General features: G+C 42.1%; 1 protein-coding gene across 6 annotated transcripts in view; it reads right to left on the reverse strand.

Moving 5' to 3' along the window:
- Positions 1 to 22,146, reverse strand: part of RC3H1 (ring finger and CCCH-type domains 1) — a 104,661-nt gene that overhangs the window by 31,752 nt on the left and 50,763 nt on the right. For 5 of the 6 annotated variants that reach the window (XM_039484575.1, XM_039484573.1, XM_039484570.1 and 2 more), the window contains exons 2-7: positions 16,849 to 17,211; positions 7,866 to 7,986; positions 6,398 to 6,637; positions 4,202 to 4,377; positions 1,954 to 2,154; positions 1,175 to 1,307 (exon numbers count right to left, since the gene is read on the reverse strand). In XM_039484575.1, coding sequence (XP_039340509.1) covers positions 1,175 to 1,307; positions 1,954 to 2,154; positions 4,202 to 4,377; positions 6,398 to 6,637; positions 7,866 to 7,986; positions 16,849 to 17,079 — 1,102 coding nt within the window. In that variant the 5' untranslated portion in view covers positions 17,080 to 17,211. The remainder of the gene's footprint in view (positions 1 to 1,174; positions 1,308 to 1,953; positions 2,155 to 4,201; positions 4,378 to 6,397; positions 6,638 to 7,865; positions 7,987 to 16,848; positions 17,212 to 22,146) is intronic. The other variant, XM_039484571.1, reaches the window with a different exon arrangement.

The raw sequence follows: 22,146 nt of genomic DNA on the forward strand, positions 1-22,146 counted from the left end.
AGTCTCTGTCTAGTTGGTATCTGATACATTTGAAGTTCTGCCCTCCTGTAATTCCAGAAAGTGAAAGAGATTTCTTCCTTTCTCCTGGCCCCCGAGTAGGAAATAGGCAGGGGGAAGATCTGATATTCTCCCTCCCACTCCACCTGGGTGCTTTAAAGGGGAGGATTTCCATGACCCAATACTCCTGCAGTCACCTTGTGTTATTTTGTATTCTCTCCTCAATTCTCTTCTGTGTCCTAGTTTTCGGAAGTAGCAGCAACTGCTACTGCCCAGAACACTGCCATGGTACTTGATAGTTCCAGCGTTGCCAGGGATTGAATAGCAGCAATGCTGTCAAATTCACTCGACTCTTCTTTCCCACAGGAGTAAACAGTAGTAGCAGAGCTCTTTGGCAGATTCAGGAAGAAAGCACTGCATTTTTGGTTGCTAAGCACTGATTGGTCCATATTTGGAAAGTTCGTTTTGCAACCGTAAGAGTCAACTTTACAAACCAAAAACCCTTATCACTTCCTGCAGTAATAGATAACTTAGGCCTTCCCACTCACCAGGGAAAGCTCCCCACTCACCACTGGTGAGTAGATTTAAGGCTATACATTTTATTTTACAGATGGGTAAAGAGCAGTCTTCAGCCATATGAGCTTAGGTTCCCCTCTCAGGTACCCACCTACCGTTTACCATCTATTTTCTCCTCTCCAATACTTACTCCCCCCTGCCGCCTTCCCCTCAAGTTCCCTCTCCAAATCTCCCTTTTCTTCTTCCTTCCCCACAACTTGGATTCCCCTTCTTAGTCCCTACTTTCTTTCTCCCCACTTCCTTCCCCCTGCATGGTTCCTCTCCCACTCTGATCTTGGTGGACTTCAACGGTCATTCAAAATTTCTGAGTAGCCAGCAAAATTGCATGACACTTCCCACAATAAACAAACTGCTTGTCTATCTAGCCTGACCTTTTCCTACTCTATGTAGTTCCAGAGTATCAGGATTAAGATTCCTCAGTAATTCTTTCATGGAAAATGCTTTCTGATTAAAAAAAGAAGTGTGAAGTCCAAAATTCTGAGAACCTACCACTGTAGAGAATATTCAAGACACACAGTTTTTGATTAAACAGCTAATACAGTAAGGCCATTCTGTTAAAGCAGACACTACTATGGACCTTACAGGATGCTCACAGGTTTACCTGGACTAGGGTCAATATTTGCCAAGAGCTCTAGGTGAGGTCGAAGTCGGTTCAAGTTGGCTGGGTCTCCAGTCCTCTGGAGAGCAATGGTTAGTTCTTGAACACTCTGTGCAAATGAGGCTGGGGTCTGCAACTTAAAAAATTGTAACAATTAACTTTCTACAGGCAAGGCAACCATCACTGCTCCTGCAGGCTGCTCCAGTAAGTCAAAGTCATCTTTCCAATTGTTTCAGTTCATTTTCACCCAAGATGATTTCTTCACCAAGTGCTCACTTTTTCTTAGTTCCAAAAGGGAACTCCCCTTTCTTCAATATGCAAGACTACACCTCAAGCAAAGATACACCAGAGCCGTGGGTTTTCCCTGGATGTTCTAAGTCATTTATATTCCACTAGTATCCAGTGATACCAATAAGAATTGGAGCGCCATTGTGCTAGACCTCTCCTAAAAGGCACAAAGCTCTCTTTGGCCTCTGGACCAAGAAGTTTTCAACTTAATTTAACACAAGTGTAATAAGGAAAAGAAAGGAAGATGGGGGTGGACGACAAGGTAACAGTAATAAGAATTCTTCCTAGCTACCCCCTCTGTGGGAAGTGGATTAACTATGATGATCGGAGAATGCCTCCCATCACTGAAGTGAGTAGTTGCACTGAAGCTCTCCAGCTGCACCACTCTAACATTTCAAATGTGGACTAGCCCTTTATTGACTCACGACTAGTATTAGGTTACAAAAGGGCTGGGAAAGAGAACAAATGGTTGGGCTGATTTGAGGTGGCTTTACCTTGTCAATGATGGACTGCATGTGGGATTTGTGGGACTGATCACCATATAGCAGCGAGGACCACTGATCCGGTGCAATGCGTAAACCTGCTTCCATGGCAATCTGCACAATCTGGGAATCATGTTCCCTTCGCAGAGCTTCATAGGTACGGAACTCCTCCTTCAACTGCATCAGGGAGGAGTCCTCATCACGTTTAGTCACCTGATGGGGAGAAAGTTGCCCATCACAATGAGCCAGGGATAAATCACATGGCAGTGCCAAGCTCAGAGCAAATAAATTCTTAGCATAGTACTAAGTTCCCTCCTCCCCAGACGGTATTAATTACTATCACAATACTACGTAGTAAACACCAACAAATGAGAATGGTTCCTCCTGACTGTAATAAGGGAGAAGTGTTCCTATATTCATATATTGAAATGCTATGGAATACATTAACGCAGATGTATAGAACATCATTGACTTGAAGCCTGATTCCAGATGTTAGAGAGAGAGAGAAACGTTGCATTCTAGATTTTTTACACTGGTACCCATCATGATGGTGCCGGAGTTCCTTCACTTCATCTTGGGAATCTCACCAGCAGCAACAACATAATATAATTTTAGGTTAGTCTCTTTTCACTGTAAATTCATTTTGGTGAATTTTTGTGCAAAGAAGAATGGACATACTATAAAAAACATGGAGTCAGCAACTTCCCTGCATGAGGGAAGCATAGGATTCCCTCATGCAGCTGTGCCAATGAATCTCATCCTTGATGTGCAGCACCCCACGCTATTTCAACCTAACCACCATACGTACAACTCAGTCAACATATCCTGGGGTATTCTGCCAGCAAGTCTCTCCTAAGCAGACAGAAAATAAAGCTAATTTGTTTGGTAGATTTGGTACTGTTTATCCACTATGACCTACTCTGAGCCCAAACTTGCATTTCACTTGCAACTTAAAACCAAATTACAGCCGAAGTCCAGTTCTGTGAAAAGTCTGAACATTTGGGACTTCACAAATGAGACCCATTCTAAAAATACAAGTGTCTTATACATTTAATCATAGAAGCGTAGAACTGAAATAGACCTCAATAGGTAATCTAGTCCAGTCCTCTGCACTCAAGGCAGGACTATGTCATAACTAGATCATTCCTAACAAGATTTTGTCTAACCTGTTCTTAAAAATCTCCTATGAGAGATTCCCCAATTTACCTAGGCAATCTGTTCCCATGGTTAACCATCCGGACAGTTAGGAAGCTTTTCCCTAATGTCCAATCTAAACCACCCTTGCTGCAATTTAAGCCCACTGCTTCCTGTCTTATCCTCAGAGGTAAAGAGAGAACAATTTTTCACCCCCCTCCTTGTAACAACCTTTTATGTACTTGAAAACTTACATCCCACCTCACTCTTTTCTTCTCCAGACTAAAAAACAAACAAATTTTCTCCAATCTTCCCTGATAGGTCATATTTTCTAAATCTTTAATGGGTTTTGCTGCTCGTCTGGATTTTCTCCAATTTGTCCACATCTTTCCTAAAATGTGGCACCCAGAACTGGACACAATACTCCAACTGAGGCCTTACCAATGCAGAGTAGAATGGAAGAATTACTTCCTGTGTCTTGCTTACAACACTCCTGCTAAGACATCCCAGAATGATGTTTGCTTTTTATTTTTTGGTGTGCGCGCATTCACAATACTGTTGACTCATATTTAGCTTGTTATCCACTATAACCCCTAGATCCCTTTCCACAGTACTCCTTCCCAGGCAGTCATTTCCCATTTTGTATGTGGGAAATTGATTCTTCCTTCCTCAGTGGAATACTCTGCATTTGTCCTTATTGAATTTCATCCTATTTACTTCAGACCATTTCTCCAGTTTGTCCAGATCATTTTGAATTTTAATCTAAAGCACTTGCAACACCCTCCCAGCTTGGTATTGTCTGCACACTTTATTAGTGTACTCGCTCTGCCACTATCTACATTATTTATGAATATATTGAGCAGAACTGGATCCAGGAATGATCCCTACGGGACCCCACTCGATATGTCCGTCCAGCTTGACTCAACAATTGATAATGAATAACCACTGATAACTAAATGTATAGCATAACTACAAATTCAAAGATGCAAGCAAATAAAAGCCTTCTTTATTTGCACGACAGATTGGTGTGTGGTTCCAAATTTAATGAGGTCTTAGCATTTTCTGGGGGTATAAGAAGTAAATCTTCCTTGTGTTGTGGAACCTCCAAGCAGGGTTTACTTCATACCTTGAAGCAGGAGGCTCTGTAAAGAAGCTGGACAACATGCCCAATGCTGGTTTTAGAAGCTTGAGGAAATCGTGGCTCCAATCTCTGCACCACAAAGAGAACCAAGACCTTTCGTGACAAAGCAGATCCATCTTCCAGAGCCAGCAGAACCAGCTTCAGTGCTTCCTCTTGCATTGCTGGAAAAATACAAGGCAACAAAAGAAGAAAAGAAAATGAAACATCAAGAATGATCTTGCATTAATAACATGCTTTCACTACAAATGAGTGCAGTAGGTAACCAAAAGGGGCAGGCAAAGTCACTCCTAAGCTCCCAGAACGTAGTGGGGCATGTGGAAGACACTTACAAAACACTCTTGCATTAATAATGGAAGGAGGGTGCAGGAATAGGAACTAGCAAGCCAGCTGCCTGAGCACCAAACTTCTCAACTACCTCCCATACTGCTGCAGTCAGAGCCCTCCAGCTTGTTGGTCCCATGTTACGGAGCAGCAGATGGAGTGTGTCCAGCCCTCTCTTTTTATGAGCTTAGGAGGAAAAAGGAATCCTCCATTTCCAGAGGAGGGCTGAGCTAAGAGAAGAATTCATATCTACTCATCCCTAATGTTCTCCTCACTAGGGCTATGTTCTTGCAAAACAAGAACAAAGAAGAGGCAAACCAAGGTGGACAAAAATAGATTTTTAAACTTAAATTAAATACGTTTCCTTTTAAAAAGAAACTTATTTAAAATAAATTTTTAATTATGAGAGCCTATATTACAATTATTTAAGCTAAATTAAAATAATTCAACCACTACATGCTTGCTGACAAAGTTTTAAAGAATGTCAAATCACTGAACTTGCAGAAGTTTGTTGAAGTGCTAGACCAGCTTTCGACAGCAAGAACATTGTCTGCAGGTACAGAGTATTTTAATTCAGTTTATTTCAGCTAGTTCAATTCATTGACTAGCTCACCCAAAGTTGAGAAATAAACTGGGAGACGTAAAAGCAGGAAACCTGGTTTTCCTTTTCCAATCTATGAAAAAAATGAGGTACCAGAGAACGGAAATCTACCAGTCCTAAAATCTTGAAGGATGTGATGACTACAAACAATCAGTTCAAGTCACTAGCTACAGATACTTCCTTTGTTTAATAAATCAGTTTTAAATGCAAAAAATGTTTTGATAATCCTTTTCTCTGATCTATACAGACACATTAAGGTAGTTGTATTTAACTAAAAAATTTTTTTTTAAAAAAATTATGCACTTTATTATAATTTCCATCCAAATGCAGGTGTACACAAATCACAAGTAAAAATTAAATTTAGTACATAAAAAATGCACCGTTCACCATTTTCTAACACAACAAAAATTAAGAATATGTACATTAAGGTACAATTAAGGATAAGGTTATGTCACAGAGGTCATGGACTCCATGACTTCCAGAGACCTTTGTGACATTTTCCACCTCAGTCCCTGGATGGTGGGGAACCAGCAGGAGCAGCAATGTGCTGCCCCTCTCCCCCATCCCAGGCTTCAGTCATCCTGTCAGACCCCTCCCCTGGCCCATTATTTTTTGTAAAAATCAGACAGGTCATGGGCTTCTGTGAATTTTTTATTTATTTATTTATTTGTTTTATTGCCCACAGCCTGTCCCAGACTTTTACTAAAAATAACCATGACAAAAATCTTAAACTTAGTCATAATTGCTTATATAGCCATGTATAGGTATTGTGTACTCTCCTGGCTAGCAAAAAGTACCACCAAATTTAGTGTAGAAACTTTATTTAGTTGCAAATCAATATGTTTTAATGGTTATCAACTTCTCTTTACTAAAGTACAAATGCAAATTAATCACTTAAATGAAGGTTTCCTGCTCACTGATTTAAACCATGGTTAAAGTTAATGATTTTTAAAATCACTCATTTAAACCTCTCCACAGTGAGGTAAACTACTCAGTCTTCTCTGTTCATGTCAACAACTAAAGACAGATTTTTTTGAGCTTTACAAAAACAAAAAGACAGAATAAGTCCCAAAAATATTTGAAAGGCAATAAAAATTGTTCAAAGTTACCATTAAATCAGAAGACCTACTGCAAAATATCTGAAGAGAAGCCACCGCCCAACAACACTGCCAAGGCAGTTTCCAGCCATCTTTTCCCCCACCCCTCCAATCCCTGAATCTTGCTACTGCATAAGAACTCGTCATCTCACTGGTACATACCTGGCCCCAGGAACTGGCAGCCCCTGGCCCTCACTGCAGCCCAGAGGTTGGAAGAGAGTTGCTGGGGATTTTGATGTTGAAGAATGAGCTCTGTGACTGTTCTTTCACCCAGTGACCGTGCTGCACGCATGGCCCTGATCCGTCCTTCTTCCTCTACTAGCTGGCAGTGAACTAGAGTTACAAGCTTCCTCTGCATGGGGCGACTTAGCACACTCTGAGTGGTACTGTTCAGACCCACACCTTCAGGGAAAAAAAAGCATACAAAGACAGTGAGCTACATTTCTCCTTCTGCAGGATTATCTAAGTGCACTATAGGTATCACATTCCTCTAGCCAAGCCAACTTTCAACTTCTGTGTTTTGCACTTTAAACATCTAACCAGCTCCAGCTGCACTTCATTTTAGTACATTGAACACTACATCCAAACCTGTCAAAAATGCACTGTGAACTTTGAAAGGTTCATTTCAGGCAGTGCTTGAACAAAACAAAAAAAAACCCTACTCACTAAACAGCTTTACTGCTTCAGCTGCTCATAGCTTTGCCAGGAGACTCAGAATGGGGGTGAAGATAAATTTGTCAAAAACCTTTTAACCAGAGGCAGATATGAAAGATTAAACCCTTGAGCAGGTCTAGAGAAAGTAGACTGATCGAAATCTTCAGTAAAAGGCAAAAAAGTTTGCTCTAAAGAAAAACCCAAGTATTACTAGTACCTACTGTACCACAGACTCACTGATGGGGCCTCATCTCTCTCTCTTATCCTTCATTGCTGTTTCTGGCTAGCAGGTGTTTAACATATAGACATTTACAATCACCAAGACCAGCATACAGATATTTAAATAAAGTTTTATTGTTATTACAATTGTTCAAACAGGATTACTTAGATGGATCCAGTTCCTATATAAGGAGATGTGCAATCAGTGTTGGCTAGCTCCAGCCCTCAAGAGTCAAGCCACTCTGTTATACTATGACACTGAAGTTGTTCGACTTCCTGTTCTCATCTGCTAGTTGGACAATACAAGTCCAACTTTCCTGGATTGACCCATGGGACATCAAACAAAACTTTACTTTACCTGTTTCAGGCTATATTTTCGCTACCAAATGGAGTTTTTACGGTGAGATAGTTAAGACAAGACACAGGTGACTTACCTCAATGTAGCTAGTGGAGGTCAAAAGTATAAGGATGACCTTGACTCGCTACATCAAGGTAAAACCTACCAGAGACTTGTATCACTAAGATTTTACAGCAAGATATCATGCTCTCTCCCTCTCTCTAAAACCTCTACTCTTTTTGTAGTGAAGAAATAGCTTTAGTGCTTACAAAACCCATTTCTTTAATAGGACTTGACCTTTTTTCAAGCAGGTTTCACTAGAATTATTTTGATGGTGTAAGGTCTTTTTTAAAAGAAGGGATGAACTATTACCTGTTGCCAGTTCTCCCTTCCAAGGAAGTAGGGCAGTGCAAGACTTACCTCTCGCACTGCTGAGTGGTTTGAGGTACAACGCTAGTTCTTCCACACATTTCTTGGCCTCCTCATAATGTTTGGTGTCTTCTGCTCCACTGCACAAAGTGATTGGCTGCTGCTCAGGAACCTGGAAACAGATTAAGGTAAACTTACACACTACAGCAGGGGTCGGCAACCTTTCAGAAGTGGTGTGCCAAGTCTTCATTTATTCACTGTGATTTAAGGTTTCACGTGCCAGTAATACATTTTAACATTTTTAGAAGGTCTCTTTCTATAAGTCTATAATATATAACTAAACCATTGTTGTATGTAAAGTAAATAAGGTTTTTAAAATGTTTAAGAAACTTCATTTAAAATTAAATTAAAATGCAGAGCCCCCGGACCAGTGGCCAGGACCCGGGCAGTGTGAGTGCCACTGAAAATCAGCTTGTGTGCCACCTTCGGCGCAAGTGTCATAGATTGCCTACCCCTGGCACTACAGTATGCACAGACACACAAAGACACCATACCAAGCTCTTCAATGTCAAATATTCTCACACCCATACCCAACCTTTCCACAACATTTATGTGGGAACGTGCTCCAGTTTTAGAACCCTTGACATTTCACTTCATTCATGGTATTCTTAACACTTGAAAAGCTTTTTCAGCCTGAAGCTTTTAAAAATTGCTTGATATTAAACAGACTTTTTAGCATCACCACACAATACAACACCCACAAAAGCTCATGCTGCAAAACATCTGTTAGTCTATAAGGTGCCACAGGATTCTTTGCTGCTTCTACAGAACCAGACTAACACGGCTACCCCTCTGATACAATACAACAGTTTCTCTTTACAAAGCTAGTTGTATTATATGGCAGCACAAGGGCACGTCAGTGAGCTTGGGGCACAAATCAATGCATGCCTTAGAACGAAGTTTAAAAGAAATGCCGAAGCTTGCAATGATTTCAAGTTTACCTGGAATGTGTGGCAACACAACCATTTTGATTTAGTTGTTGAAATGATAAAAGCAGAAGACTTATAATCTACTGGAACATCATCTAGTATATCAGATATTAAAGCAACACACCAGTAGTTTCGTGATCAGTCTTTGATGATAAAGCAAGATACACCTCTACCCTGATATAACGCGACCCGATATAACATGAATTTGGATATAACGCGGTAAAGCAGCGCTCCGGGGGGGCGGGGCTGCGCACTCTGGCGAATCAAAGCAAGTTCGCTATAACGCGGTTTCACCTATAATGTGATAAGATTTTTTGGTTCCCGAGGACAGCGTTATATCAGGGTAGAGATGTATTTAGAAAGGAACACTCAAAGCTAGTAAGCCTAAAATTAGACCTACCAGCTGGTTTGGTTTGCAGGTATGTGCAGATCCACACTGAGGACTTGGCTGCTCTAAAATTTTCTATAGAAAGTCAAATGGTCAAACTGCTGCACTGCACATTAGACTTGTGCCTAAGATGAAACACACAAACTAATGCATGTAATTGCTTTATTTCCTCCCCTAACTTGGATCACTTAAGGCAGTGACTCTCAATCTTTCCAAACTATTGTATTCCTTACAGGAATCTGATTTCTCTTACGTACCCCAAGTTTCACCTCACTTAAAAACTACTTGCTTACAAAATCAGATATAAAAATACAAGTGTAACAGCACACTTGCTGAAAAATTGCTTACTTTCTCATTTTACCATACAATTATAAAATAAATCAATTGGAATATAAATATTGTACTTACATTTCAGTGTATAGTATAGATCATAGAATACCAGGGTTAGAAGGGACCTCAGGAGGTCATCTAGTCCAACCCCCTGCTCAAAGCAGGACCAATCCCCAAACAAACAGATTTTTGCCCCAGATCCCTAAATGGCCCCCTTAAGGACTGAACTCACAACCCTGGGTTAAGCTGGTCAGTGCTCAAACCACTGAGCTATCTCTCCCCCCCTCACATAGAGCAGTATAAACAAGTCATTATCTGTATGAAATTTTAGTTTGTACTGACTTCTCTACTGCTTTTTATGTATCCTTTTGTAAAACTAGGCAAATATCTAGATGAGTTGATGTAGCCCCTGGAAGAACTCTGTGTACCCCTGGTTGAGAACCACTGACTTAGGGCTACTGTCATTTTTAGTTTAGGGAAATAATGATAATGGCACATGTATCAGGCCACACTTGGAAAAAGGGCCAGACTATAAACCCAGTAAACAACTAGTGACTTTGTGCTAGGTGTACGTACACACACACACACACACACACACACACACTCAGCATAAGTTATCAGTTGAATACCACAATACGTTAGCTGTTGTGTTTTGTTTTTTTTAAAAGCATTAGGAGGAGGCATTCATTTCTTTTTTCAGCTAATACATCAGACATCAAAACCACCCAAGGGACACTGAATTTTTTTCTGGCTTAGATACAGTTTCTTTATTGGGGAGGATCTTTAAACCTGAATGAGATTTTAGTGTATAATCATACTGATGTCCAAATATTTTTGACAATATGTGTTTTCTCAACTTAAGTTTGCATTTGCATTCAAAAAAGTATTTAGTTACACAACATTCACAATGCATTAATTTTTTGTTGTTGGTTAAAATAAAAAAAATTTAAGCTGTTTTATAGAGCAGAACTTCTATTATCCGAACCTAGTTTACGCAGAATAGTGTAATGCGCGTGTGCACACACTTAAGACAAGTTCAATCCTGGCCTCCAGGCTTCCTCAGACTATTACTACTATACTGGAACTGCAATCTACCTCCTCCCCTCCCAGCAAGAATCTTACCTATAACTTTCTCATACAATTTCCTTCATATCTGAGTGAAAGAGTGCTTTAGGATGAAATGTTTTTACCACTTTAGTCAGTGGTCACTACCATAAAATGCTACAATAAGAGTGACCCCAGACTGCCTGTCTCCCAAATCTCTAAACACCAGTTTAACCAACACCTTCAATATTAACCATCATTCTAATACTATTATGTTTCCCTTACAAAGCCTCTGTCATTGTAACAATCTGCTTCTGTCTGGGAAAGTACCCAAAAAGAACTCGTCTAACCATGTGCATCTATCTACATTTGTGCTGAGGCTAGCCACTCTACAGCATCCTTACTGTAATGGCTTGGCTACACTTACAAATTTGCAGCGCTGCAGCAGGGTGTGAAAACACACCCTCTGCAGTGCTGCTGCGCTGCTGCGCAAAGCGCCAGTGTGTCAAGCCAGCCCCCAGCGCGCCAGCGCGCCCTGCGCTGTCCCCCCCCCCACAGGGGGTGTGGGGGACAGGACGCTGGAGGGTTTTTTCCCAGCGCGGCTGCGCTGACTCACACTTTCAAAGCGCTGCCGCGGCAGCGCTTTGAAATGCAAGTGTAGCCAAAGCCTTAGATTACTGTGTGCATGTTTCCATTTTAACTCTGCTTCACTCAATCTACGGACTATGGCACAACATGAAACGCAACATTATTACATTTAGCAGAAAGATGGTTTGGAATAGGCGTGAGACAGGAACACAGTGGTCAGCAATGGATTTATATCCTGAATCAGGGTAGATTTAGCATGCATTCACAGCGTTGGTTAGGAATGCTATACACAGCAGAACTGGTCTAGTGAGAGACCAGGACTGCCTAGGCAACCAACCAGAAAGCTTTCCCCAGCCCCAAATAGTACAAAAACAAAAAACTAACATAAGAAAAGCTACCCAAAGGCAAGTAAAGCTACATAATGAACATGATATCTAGACATTCAATCTCTGTTTCTCCCCTTCCCACTGGAAAGCTCAGCTTGAAACGTAGAGTTTCTTTTAATTTTACTTTTTGCAAAGTAACTGTTAAATGTGAGAGAGAGAACTTGGCAGTCTGACAGACAGTGTAAGGCCCCATACTAAGGGAAACTTGAGTTAGAGCAAGTCTACACTTAAAACGCTACAGCAGCACAGCGGTAATGCTTCAGTGTTGACATTTCCTACAGCAACGGGCGGGTTTCTCCCAGTGAGGTAATTTAACTACAGTGTTGAGAGGTAGTAGCTAGATCAATGGAAGACTTCTTCTGTCCACCTAGCATTGTCTGTCTAAGGGCATGTCTACACTGGCAACGTTAAAGCGCTGCCGCGGCAGCTCTTTAACATGGCTTGTGTAGTTGCAGCATAGCTCTCCCAGCGCTCTTAACACACACTCCACGAGGGGAATAGCTACCAGGGCTGGTGCACTGTCTACACTGGCGCTTTACAGTGCTGCAACTTGCTGCACTCAGTGTGTGTTGCGGAAGTTGCAGCGCTGTTAATTGCCAGTGTAGACAAGCCCTAAGTCACTTATGTTCAGAGCGCTTTGAGTTCCCTATCTGCAAAGTTAGCAATTCCCCACTTTATTCACAAAGTGAGTAACACCCTATATTCCTTAGTGCTTGCAAAGCACTTTAGATCCTCAAAATATATAGCACTGAAGCATTACTTTATTTTCATCTTCATCAAAACATTCTATCACCTCATTTCCCCATCCCCTCCCCAAACCCACCAGGGCTCAGAGTGCAAACTAGCCTTGTGTAATACTCTAGTCCTACAAGAGAGCTAGTTAGTTTAAGGAAAGGCAGGCAAAATATCAAGAATATGTTGGTGCTTTAAATGTGCCCTTATTTTCCATGCATCTTCCCCTACAATGAATAATACTGAGAATGACACTGGAATGTAATCCATAAGCATAAGCAACTGCAGTGACAGGCAGAAGTTGGTTATGATGAAATATATGGGGTGGGGACTGAAAAAGAATGCTAAGCCTGCTATGAAATGTATCCTGAGAGCAGCTACAAGATTCTGAATTGGTAATTTAAAAAAATTGTTTTGGGGGAGGGGTATCAGCCTGATTCTTTACAGCAGTGGCCCCCAAACTTTTCAGGGTCAAGCCCCAACTTACCCCATCCATGCTCCCTGTCCACCAGGAGCTGGGGTTGCAGCTTCCGAGGTGAGATGTGGACATAGGCATGGGTACTAAGGGTGTGGGGGGTGCTGCAGCTGCCCCAGCTGCTAGCTCCAGCCTCGACCCCGCTTACCCCTATTCGGGTCTCCCCCTCCCAGAGACATGGCTCTACTCCCAGCCCCAGCTGAGGGAGGGAGGCACAAACAGGGGGAAAGGGGCTGCCTTTCAGCATTCCCACTATTAAAAATGTTGCAGTGCCACTGGATTTGGACAAGGGGTAAGGTGGCTGAGGCTAGGGGTGGGTCTGGGGCCTGGAGTGGGGACCAGGAACAGAGTACCCCGCCTGCTATGTTGTCACATTCATTCCTGCTACATCTAGTGCATGGAACTATACTTAGCCCGTCAGGAACTGGACTGAATAAGAAACTAACATTTGACATGTGGATTCTAGTTTACTTTGGCCATTTGATGTCACCTGTTTGGAATGTGCACATTGCAGTTTCATGTGTCACACAAAAAAGGCAGGAGGGCAGAGAGACTGTATGTCAAAGCAGGGACTATATAACCTCAAAAGACCCGTCTGGTAGATATTTAAAATGGCTATCAGAGTAAGCACTGAAGGGATACTCAAATAAACCACTCTGACCACCTTAAGAATTTCTTCTCTATTTTAAGTTTTTAAAACAAAACAAAACAAAAATGTATACTCTCTACCACCACAAAAGCATAAAGTATAACAAAAAAAAATAGTGTGTTCTTTTAATGCCTGGGCTGTATGTGTATCAGTTAGCACACTATTCCCAGAGACACATACTGTTCTACTTACTTCACCAATGCTGCTGGTACACAAACAGGCCAATGTGACCCATTTGTTTTAAGTGAATCCTGTCATTACTTTTACTCTCCTTAAAATAGTTTTGCTTCTTAAAATTATTTTTTTTTAAATATGCAGGAACGAACCCAAGAAAACAAACAGTTATAAATTGGTAATCCCTTACAAAAGTACTAAACTGAAAGAAGGGGCTCCTTTTCCCCAGATACAAGTTTTAAGTGTCTCCTGTATCATTTCCTTCTACAATTAAACTTCAGCTTTCTGGATTTCATGCTTCTCTTTTTAAGACATTAGAGCCATTAGCTGTACAGGGACTGAAACGCAGAAGATTTACAAGAAGTGAGGGGAGGGTCAAGCAAAGAGAGTGTTAACTGGGAAGTGGAAGCCAGAACAGCGCAGTATTAGACTATGAAGGCTGGCAAGAATACTCCTGAGTGACATATACTTCATAATTATGTTTTGTTGATCCCAGCTCAGTTTTTTGGAGATGTGCCAAAGAGAACACACCCTTTCAGTATGAAAGAGCTCAAAGTGTTTGTAGCCTCTCTCAAATGCCCTTTTCTTAAATAGTCAATGTGCCCTGCATTTGAGAAAGACTAGGGCAAAGTGGTAGCCTTCTTAATGTTCAAGACAAAAGTTAAGAACAGTAATTATATTACAGCAATGGTTAGAAGCCCCAACCAAGATCACAACCTCATAGTGCCAGGCACTGTAAGTATGCATTGAGACAGACCGTCCTTGCCCTGAAGAGCTCACAATCTTAAAAAAAAAAAAAAAAAAAAATGTAAAAGAGGATGTTTTCTCTCTCTCCAAGGGGCTCAGAGAAATTAAGCCAACTGCCCAAATTCACACAGGAAGTCTGACACAGAGCCAGAAATTGAACCCCAATTTCCTGAAACCTAATCCAGTGCCTTAATCATAAGACCATCCTTCCTTTCTAAAATACCTCATCCAACTGCAACTATAGTGCAATAATCAATTAGAACGTAGCTAGAATTAGCTCAGTGGTTTGAGCACTGGCCTGCTAAACCAGGGTTGTAAGTTCAATCCTTGAGGGGGGCCACTTAGGGATCTGGGGCAAAATCAGTACTTGATCCTGCTAGTGAAGGCAGGGGGCTGTACTTGATGACCTTTCGGGGTCCCTTCCAGTTCTATGAGATAGGTGTATCTCCATATATTATTATAATTTCCTTAACATCCTTAAACCTAGCAAAGATTGCCATGGAATTTTTAATACTTAAGTGGTCAGGACACTGCAATTTTCCATCTCATCAAAAAGGATTTTGTTTTTGGTGAAGAGTTTAAAATAAAATAAAGCACAAACAAAAGTCATTAAAGTTTCCTCTTAAAAACAAACACACACATCACTACCTGTCCCTTTACTGTCCGAACAATTCACCTGAAAGCCTCCCAACACACTCGGCAACACCCAGCAACAGCAGTCATGTTAAAAGTCTACCTTGGAAGATCTATTATCATCATCATCAAGTGTTAGTTTTCTAGACCAATGGAAAGATGAAAACTTGAAAGTAGCATTCACTATATTTTCCACTCTCATACCCATGGCCTTGATTTGCACAACAGCACTCCCTGCAAGAATCACCATCATAAATCCAGATATTTGGTCACAACTGATACATCCTTTTCAGGAAATGCCCAGGCCTGGAAAATACACAATACTTTAATTGACAGCCCTAATAGGAACATTCATTTATCACAGTTAACTCACACGATTAACTCAAAAAAATTAATCATGATTAATTGCAGTTTTAATGGCACTGTTAAACAATAGAATATCAATTGAAATGTATTAAATATTTGGATTTTCTTCTACATTTTCATATATATGGTATTCTGTGTTATTGAAATCAGTGTAGATTATTTTTATTACAAATGTTTTCATTATAAAATGATAAAAGAAAAATAGTACTTTTTCAATTCACCTCATACAAGTAATGTAGTGCAATCTCTTTATCCTGATGTAGATTTTTGTGTTACATAACTGCACTCAAAAACAAAACAATGTAAAACTTTGGAGCCTAAAAGTCCACTCAGTCCTACTTCTTGTTCAGCCAGTCGCTAAATCAAACAAGTTTGTTTACATTTACAGGAGATAATGCTGTAATACTATTTCTTTTGTTCTTTTACAGTGCAATTACTTGTAATAAAAAATATAAAGTGAGCATTGTACACACTTTGTACTGTTTTGTAATCGAAATCAATTAAAAAAAGTAGAAAACATCCAAAAATATTTAAATAAATGGTATTCTATTATTGTTTAATCGTGCGATTAAACACAATTTTTTTAATTGCTTGACAGCTCTAGTTCCTATACAACTAAAAAAAGATTAAAGGATTTTAATGTGCTTTTCAAACATTAATGAAGCCTAATGACAGCTTTTCTGAAGTAGCAGCATACATGTTACAGAAAGGGAAACAGAGCCAGCAACAGAGTAAGCAACCTGTCCAGCATCCCAGATTTCCTGACTTTGCCAGTGATTCAGATAATTACATCAGAAGACTAAAAATCAGGTTAACAGATACTAACAGGAAACCCATAAGTAGGTACACCAGCTGAGAAACCAAAAAGAAAAAATGTAGCAAAATCCCATAGACCTAGTACATGGCAGGAGACAGTGAAAAGGAGCAACCTGCTCCCTTCACCCTCCTCCTGTAGCTGCACCGCCTCCAACTTCTATGCACCCACAATGCAGCTCATCAGCACACACACACACAAATCACTATCACAACTGCAGCTCCTCTCATCTTCCCTTAGTGGGAAAGGGCATGTCAGGAGCAACTTTCTGCTGCTTCCTAAACAGAAATGGGTGGATAGGAGAGGTGAAAAGGAAGAATCCCCTGCCCATCCTCAGTATTCTCTCCCTGCAACACCCATCCAGGCCCTTCCTTCCCCCATCCTGGCTCACCATTCAGAAGCCAGACAGTTTTTGGAATGACCCCAATCCCACAATCCTTTATGACCACAAAGTACCATGGGCTTGTGTTGGCCACAGAAAGAAATCATAAATGATTTAAGCCCCAGGTAGAAGAAGGTTAAGAACTGCTATAATAAGCAATACTGCCTCAGCACACTGCAGGCCCGAAACCTGCAACTGGTAAAATCACACAGGTATTTCTCTGCTCTACACCCATTATTAGTCCCACAATTTTCATTCACTTGTTCTTGCCTTAAAAAAAAAAAAACACACAAGGAAAAACTAAGTAAGAACAAAAAAGAAAGACGTGCGTTGTTACCTGAGCACCCACTAGCTGCAACAAAGCTGAGTTCACAGGGAGGAGATCAATATCTGTATTGATAGTGGTCTGGTCGAAGGGGCATGCCTTACGGTGGAGCTTGTTGAGGCACATCTTGCAGACAGTGTGGCCGCAGCCCAAGCTGATGGGCTTCCGGATCGTTTCGTCAAAAGTTTGTGTGCAAATTGGGCAGGAGAGAAAATCCGTCCATTGTGGAGCTTGTACAGGCATTGTTTCAGAAGTTAATTCACAAGACAAAATCTAAAGCACAGATTCCACTGGAATCAAAATCTTTGACAAAAATGTTTGTTTTTAAATATCTTCTGTAAGTACAGACAGCCAGCACAGAGTGTAAAACATAACCTGGAAGGAAAGAGAAAAATGAAGTTAGCCCTCTGTACTGCAAGAGGTATTTTAAATCCTTTATGCTATTAATCTAATTCTTGAAGATGGACTGGCCTAGTTGAAGTGGGAGTGCAATTCAGTATTTAGAACAGGGAACTGAACCATGACCTCTGTTATACTGACAGCTTGGCCAAGTCGCATAAACCCCTCAGTTTTTACATAGTTGTAAAAAAGGGAATAATTATCTACCTTATGAATAAAGCTGGATAAACTGATATTTGCAAAGAAAGATAAAGGTCATGAAAAACAAATTGAGCAAATCAATATACAGATGCTCCCCAGGTTACGCAAACCCACACTCAGGGGAAAAATTCCATAAGTGGGTTTTTTTTTGTTTTTTGGAAGGGTTTTGGGGGGGCAGTCAGCATAATTGTCAGGTATACGTCCCGAACGGAACGCTTGCGTAAGTTTGGGAGCATCTGTAAACCAGGTTTTAATCAAATAAATGTCAACATAAGGTTTTCCACTGGTTTATGGATTTAAAAACACACCTTCAGTTAAACTGACACAAAGTTGTTTAGACAAGACTTGATCCAAATCCCTTTGAAATCAGTGGAAACGTTCTCATTGAGTTCAACTGGCTTGGGATCAGCCACAAAATGAAAGTGCAAAAAAAATAAAAATAAAAAAAAATAGCATTGTAACATGCGCACCTGGAAAACAGGACTAGCAACATCAAACTAATTCAACAGTCTAAGAAATGAGAACATAGCCTGCACTAATGACATGACCCAAATATCAGATAAGATTCATAACAATCTATGCATGTTTTCAGAAAGAATTTTCCTCTAGAAGGTGAACTACAGAGCAAAAGCAGAAAACCAAGATAAATCTCAGGTTTCCAAGCATCATTCAACCCAGACATTTTAAAAAAATGATTCCCCCCTTCCCACCATCAAGTCATCTTGATACTTCCTGATTCACTGAAGATATCCTAGAACAGGGGTGGTCAACCTGTGGCTCCAGAGACACGTGCGGCTCCTTGCATAGGCGCTGACTCCGAGGCTGGAGCTACAGATGCTAACTTTCCAATGTGCTGTGGGGTGCTCACTGCCCAACCCCTTGCTCTGTCCCAGGTCCTGCCACTGCTTCCCCCAAGGCCCCTGTCCCTTCCCCCGAACATGCCATGCCCTGCCCTCACTCCGCCCCCACCACCAGAGCCTCCTGCGCACTGCAAAACAGCTGACTGCGGCAGGTGGGAGGGGGAGGTGCTGATTGGCAGGGCTGCCATGGGCAGGACATGCTGGTGAGGGGTAGTAGATTGGGGGGCTGCTGACATATTTCTGTGGCTCTTTGGCAATGTTCACTGGTAAATTCTGGCTCCGTCTCAGCTGGCCACCCCGTCCTAGAATGTAGAGTTTAGTGACAGGAGGGAATGCGGGGTATGGGAGTGGGTGCGGTGTGCAGGAAGGGGCTCAGGACAAGGGATTGGGGCAGAGGAAGGGTGCGGAGTGTATGAGGGGGCTCAGGGCAGGAGTGCGGCAGGGGGTTGGGATGTGGACTGTGGGAGGGGTGCGGCAGGGGGTTGGGGTGCGGCAGGGGTGTGTGGTGTACGAGGGGGCTCAGGGCAGGGAGTTGGGTGCAGGAAGGGTACAAGGTGCAGGCAGGAGGCTTAAGGCAGGGAGTTGGGGGGCAGAGTGCAGGAGGGGTTCGAGCTCTGGCCAGGCGCCGCTTACCTAAAGCAGCACTAGGATGGCAGTGGTGTGCACCGGGGCCAGGGCAGGCTCCCTGCATACCTGCCCTGGCCCCGCGCCACCCCAGGAAGCGCTGTGGCCCCTGTGTGTGTGTGGGGGGGGGCACAGAGGGCTCTACATGCGCTGCCCTTGCCACGCCTCCAGGTACCTCCCCCAAAGCTTCCATTGGCCACGGTTCCCCATTCCTGGCCAATGGGAGCTGTCGGGGGCAGTCACTGGAGGCAAGGGCAATGCACATGGAGCCCTCTGGTCCCTTCCTGAGGGCCGTTTCTGAGAGCGGCGTAGGGCCCGCGAAGCCAGAGGGGGTAATCCCACGGGCTGGATCCAAAAGTCCACCCTTGGTCCAGAAGGTACTACTACTTCATCATCTTCCTCCTCCTCCTCCTCCAGCAGTAGTCTCCAATCTTTTTATGCACAAGATCACTTTTTGAAGTTAAAATCAACCCAGGATCTACCCCTCCTCTTCCCTGAGGCCCTGCCCCGCTGACTCCATTCCCCCATCCCTCTGTCGCTCGCTCTCTCCGACCCTCACTCACTTTTAATGGGCTGGAGCATGGGGTACAGGCTGTGGACTGGGGCCGAGGGGTTCTGAGTGTGGGAGGGGGCTCCAGGCTGAGTTTGGGGCAGGGGGTTGAGGTGCAGGAGAAAGTGAGGGGTCCAAGCTCTGGGATGGAGTTTGGGTGCAGGAGGGGGCTCCAGGCTGGAGCATAGGAGGGGATGTGAGGTGCAAACTCCAGCCGGGAGGCACTTACCACAGGCAGCTCCCAGCTGGCGGTGCAGCAGGGCTCAGGCAGGCTGCCTGCCTGCCTGCCATGTCCCCATGAAGCTCCCAGAAGCAGCTAGCATGTCTCTGCGGCGGGGCAGGGGAGGAAAGGCAGCACGTCCGCATGTGCTGCCCAGGCCCACAAGCACCGCTTCCGCAGCTCCCATTGAACAGGAACCGTTCAATGAGAGATGTGGGGACAGTGCTGGGGGTGGGGGCAGCATGCAGAGCCACCCTCCCTTCCCCCAGGAGCCACAGAGCCGTGCCAGAAGCCAGCCGCTTCCAGAAGCGGTGTGGGGCCACAGCAGGCAGCCTGCCTGAGCCCTGCTGGACTTTTAGCGGCCCAGAAACGGCGATCGACTGGCAGAGGCTCCCAATGGATCGGTTGGTGACAACTGTTCTCCAGACTGATGGAGACAGTGTGCTGGGAATCCCCACTGTGTGTCCCTGGCCTTGGGAACTAAATCAACAAACCCTGAGAGGCAGTGAAAAGAGGATTCTTCAGGAAGCCAACTCTGGACCACAATGAGTGACAGTGACTAGTTCCTTCTGAGCTGACAGATTCCACTGAAATATTTCAAGGGAATATAACCTGGGAAATCTTTCTTACTAGGTTCTGTTACATCAGATCATGATCTGAATGCCAAAAGAGGAAATGAATGCTGATAAGTGTAAGGAAGGTACAAGATAAAACATCCCCTTGCTGTGAAAAAGAAAATTAAACAGAAGAAAATAAACAAAAACTGCATCATGTATGCTATGAGAAACAAGGTAACAGACTAAATATGAATAAGAACAAATGATTAGAGTAATCTTTATCACGGAAAAAGCACTGTAAATGAGATACTACAAATGTCTTCAGTCTGAAATTTATCCTCTACCAAAAGAGATCAAAAGCCAGTGTGGCTGCATGGATTTAGTTCCATTCTAAACAGGATTTTCAACAAGAAGTTTTTATTTCTATTATACACAACTCTAGTATTTTTATAAGAGTATTTTCCCCCTTCCTCTCCTGCTTTATAATTACTCCTTGGAACCTTGAAAATCATTTCCTCACTGCATTGGTTTTCCCTTCAATCAGGAAGGAGCATACTTGTTTGCTATAATATATTCAAACAAAGTTACTATGCACGCTGAGTAGTAGCCATTTGTCAAACGTTAGTAAGTAGGGCATTTTTACTTAAAAAGTACACAGTTTTAAATGGGAGACAACTAATGGCCTCCAAATTAGAACCTTTTTTAGTCAGAGGTACTCTGAAAACATTCACAACTAATCAAAATATTTTGTCTAGAAAACCTAGTTAAGTTTGTGTCCCAGAGTTTAGTATAACTGTTGTTCACAACTATCCTACCTGATCAAAAAAAGTTACCAGTTAAACCATGGCCAAGACTACCAGTATCACATATGAAGAAGACTGGTTCAGTCACTAGTATCATACCATAGCAAGCACTCAGACAAAAAAAAAAAAAAAAAAAGGTACATCCCAGAAGTGTCACAAGTGTCACATTTTTCACCACACTTGAAGCCTTAACGTGTGGCCACTATCTAATCAGCCAAGGAGGAGTGGATAGGAATCAATACAACTCAGTCTGTTAATAAGGCTGTTATTGAACACCACAAGGCACTAGCTGGAGGCTTTGCCTATGCCAAACTCCAAAACCTTACCAGCCTATGGAACGAGAATTTGGAAACTTGTTTTTAAAGTAACCTCCATACCCCAGAATAAACACATTTCTATTTCACCCATCAGTCCTTGAAAAACAAGCCTGCTAGTAACACAGACATGCAAAGCAAATTGTTCTACTTCTTACAAGACTATGATGTCATTAAACAAACCTATGAAAAATAATCATTGATTCACATGAACCATACGAACCAACTATAAACATCACAGGGAATTTGCTTCCTATCGTTTGTATGTCTATCTCGGACACCTGAAGTAGAGTCATTCTTAGTTAATCAAACCAGCTTTTGCAGGGTATCACTATGCTTTCTTAAGATTCCAACAGAAGCAGGAAGCAAGACAAAAAGTGAAATCTAATATATGCACTATTTCCCATTAAGTAGTATGAAGAAGTTTGAACATGTAAGTGCCAGCTGTTTGAAGTTCCTTTCCATCAAAAAAGTGAAATTTAAAAAGCCAGAATAATTCATTTCCCAAAAGAATGTATATAATTCAAGAACAGTTTGGGCAAGTTATTTTATAGCTTTAAAAAAAAAAAATCAAATCTATGGCCTTAAACTAAACATGAGAAATTTCAGGCTCAAAAGAGTTGTTCCTTAGACAGTGAGAAAGTTTTTTTAAAAGACTTATAATGGAATGGGTAATACTATAACAATGGCTTCTCTACCAAGGGATTTAACCATGAGTCCATTCCATAATGTAACCCAAACAGTATTAAAATTCACACTTGAAACAATAGGACATTTTGCAT

Source organism: Mauremys reevesii, linkage group 8, assembly GCF_016161935.1.
Source record: "Mauremys reevesii isolate NIE-2019 linkage group 8, ASM1616193v1, whole genome shotgun sequence".
Taxonomy (NCBI): domain Eukaryota; kingdom Metazoa; phylum Chordata; order Testudines; family Geoemydidae; genus Mauremys; species Mauremys reevesii.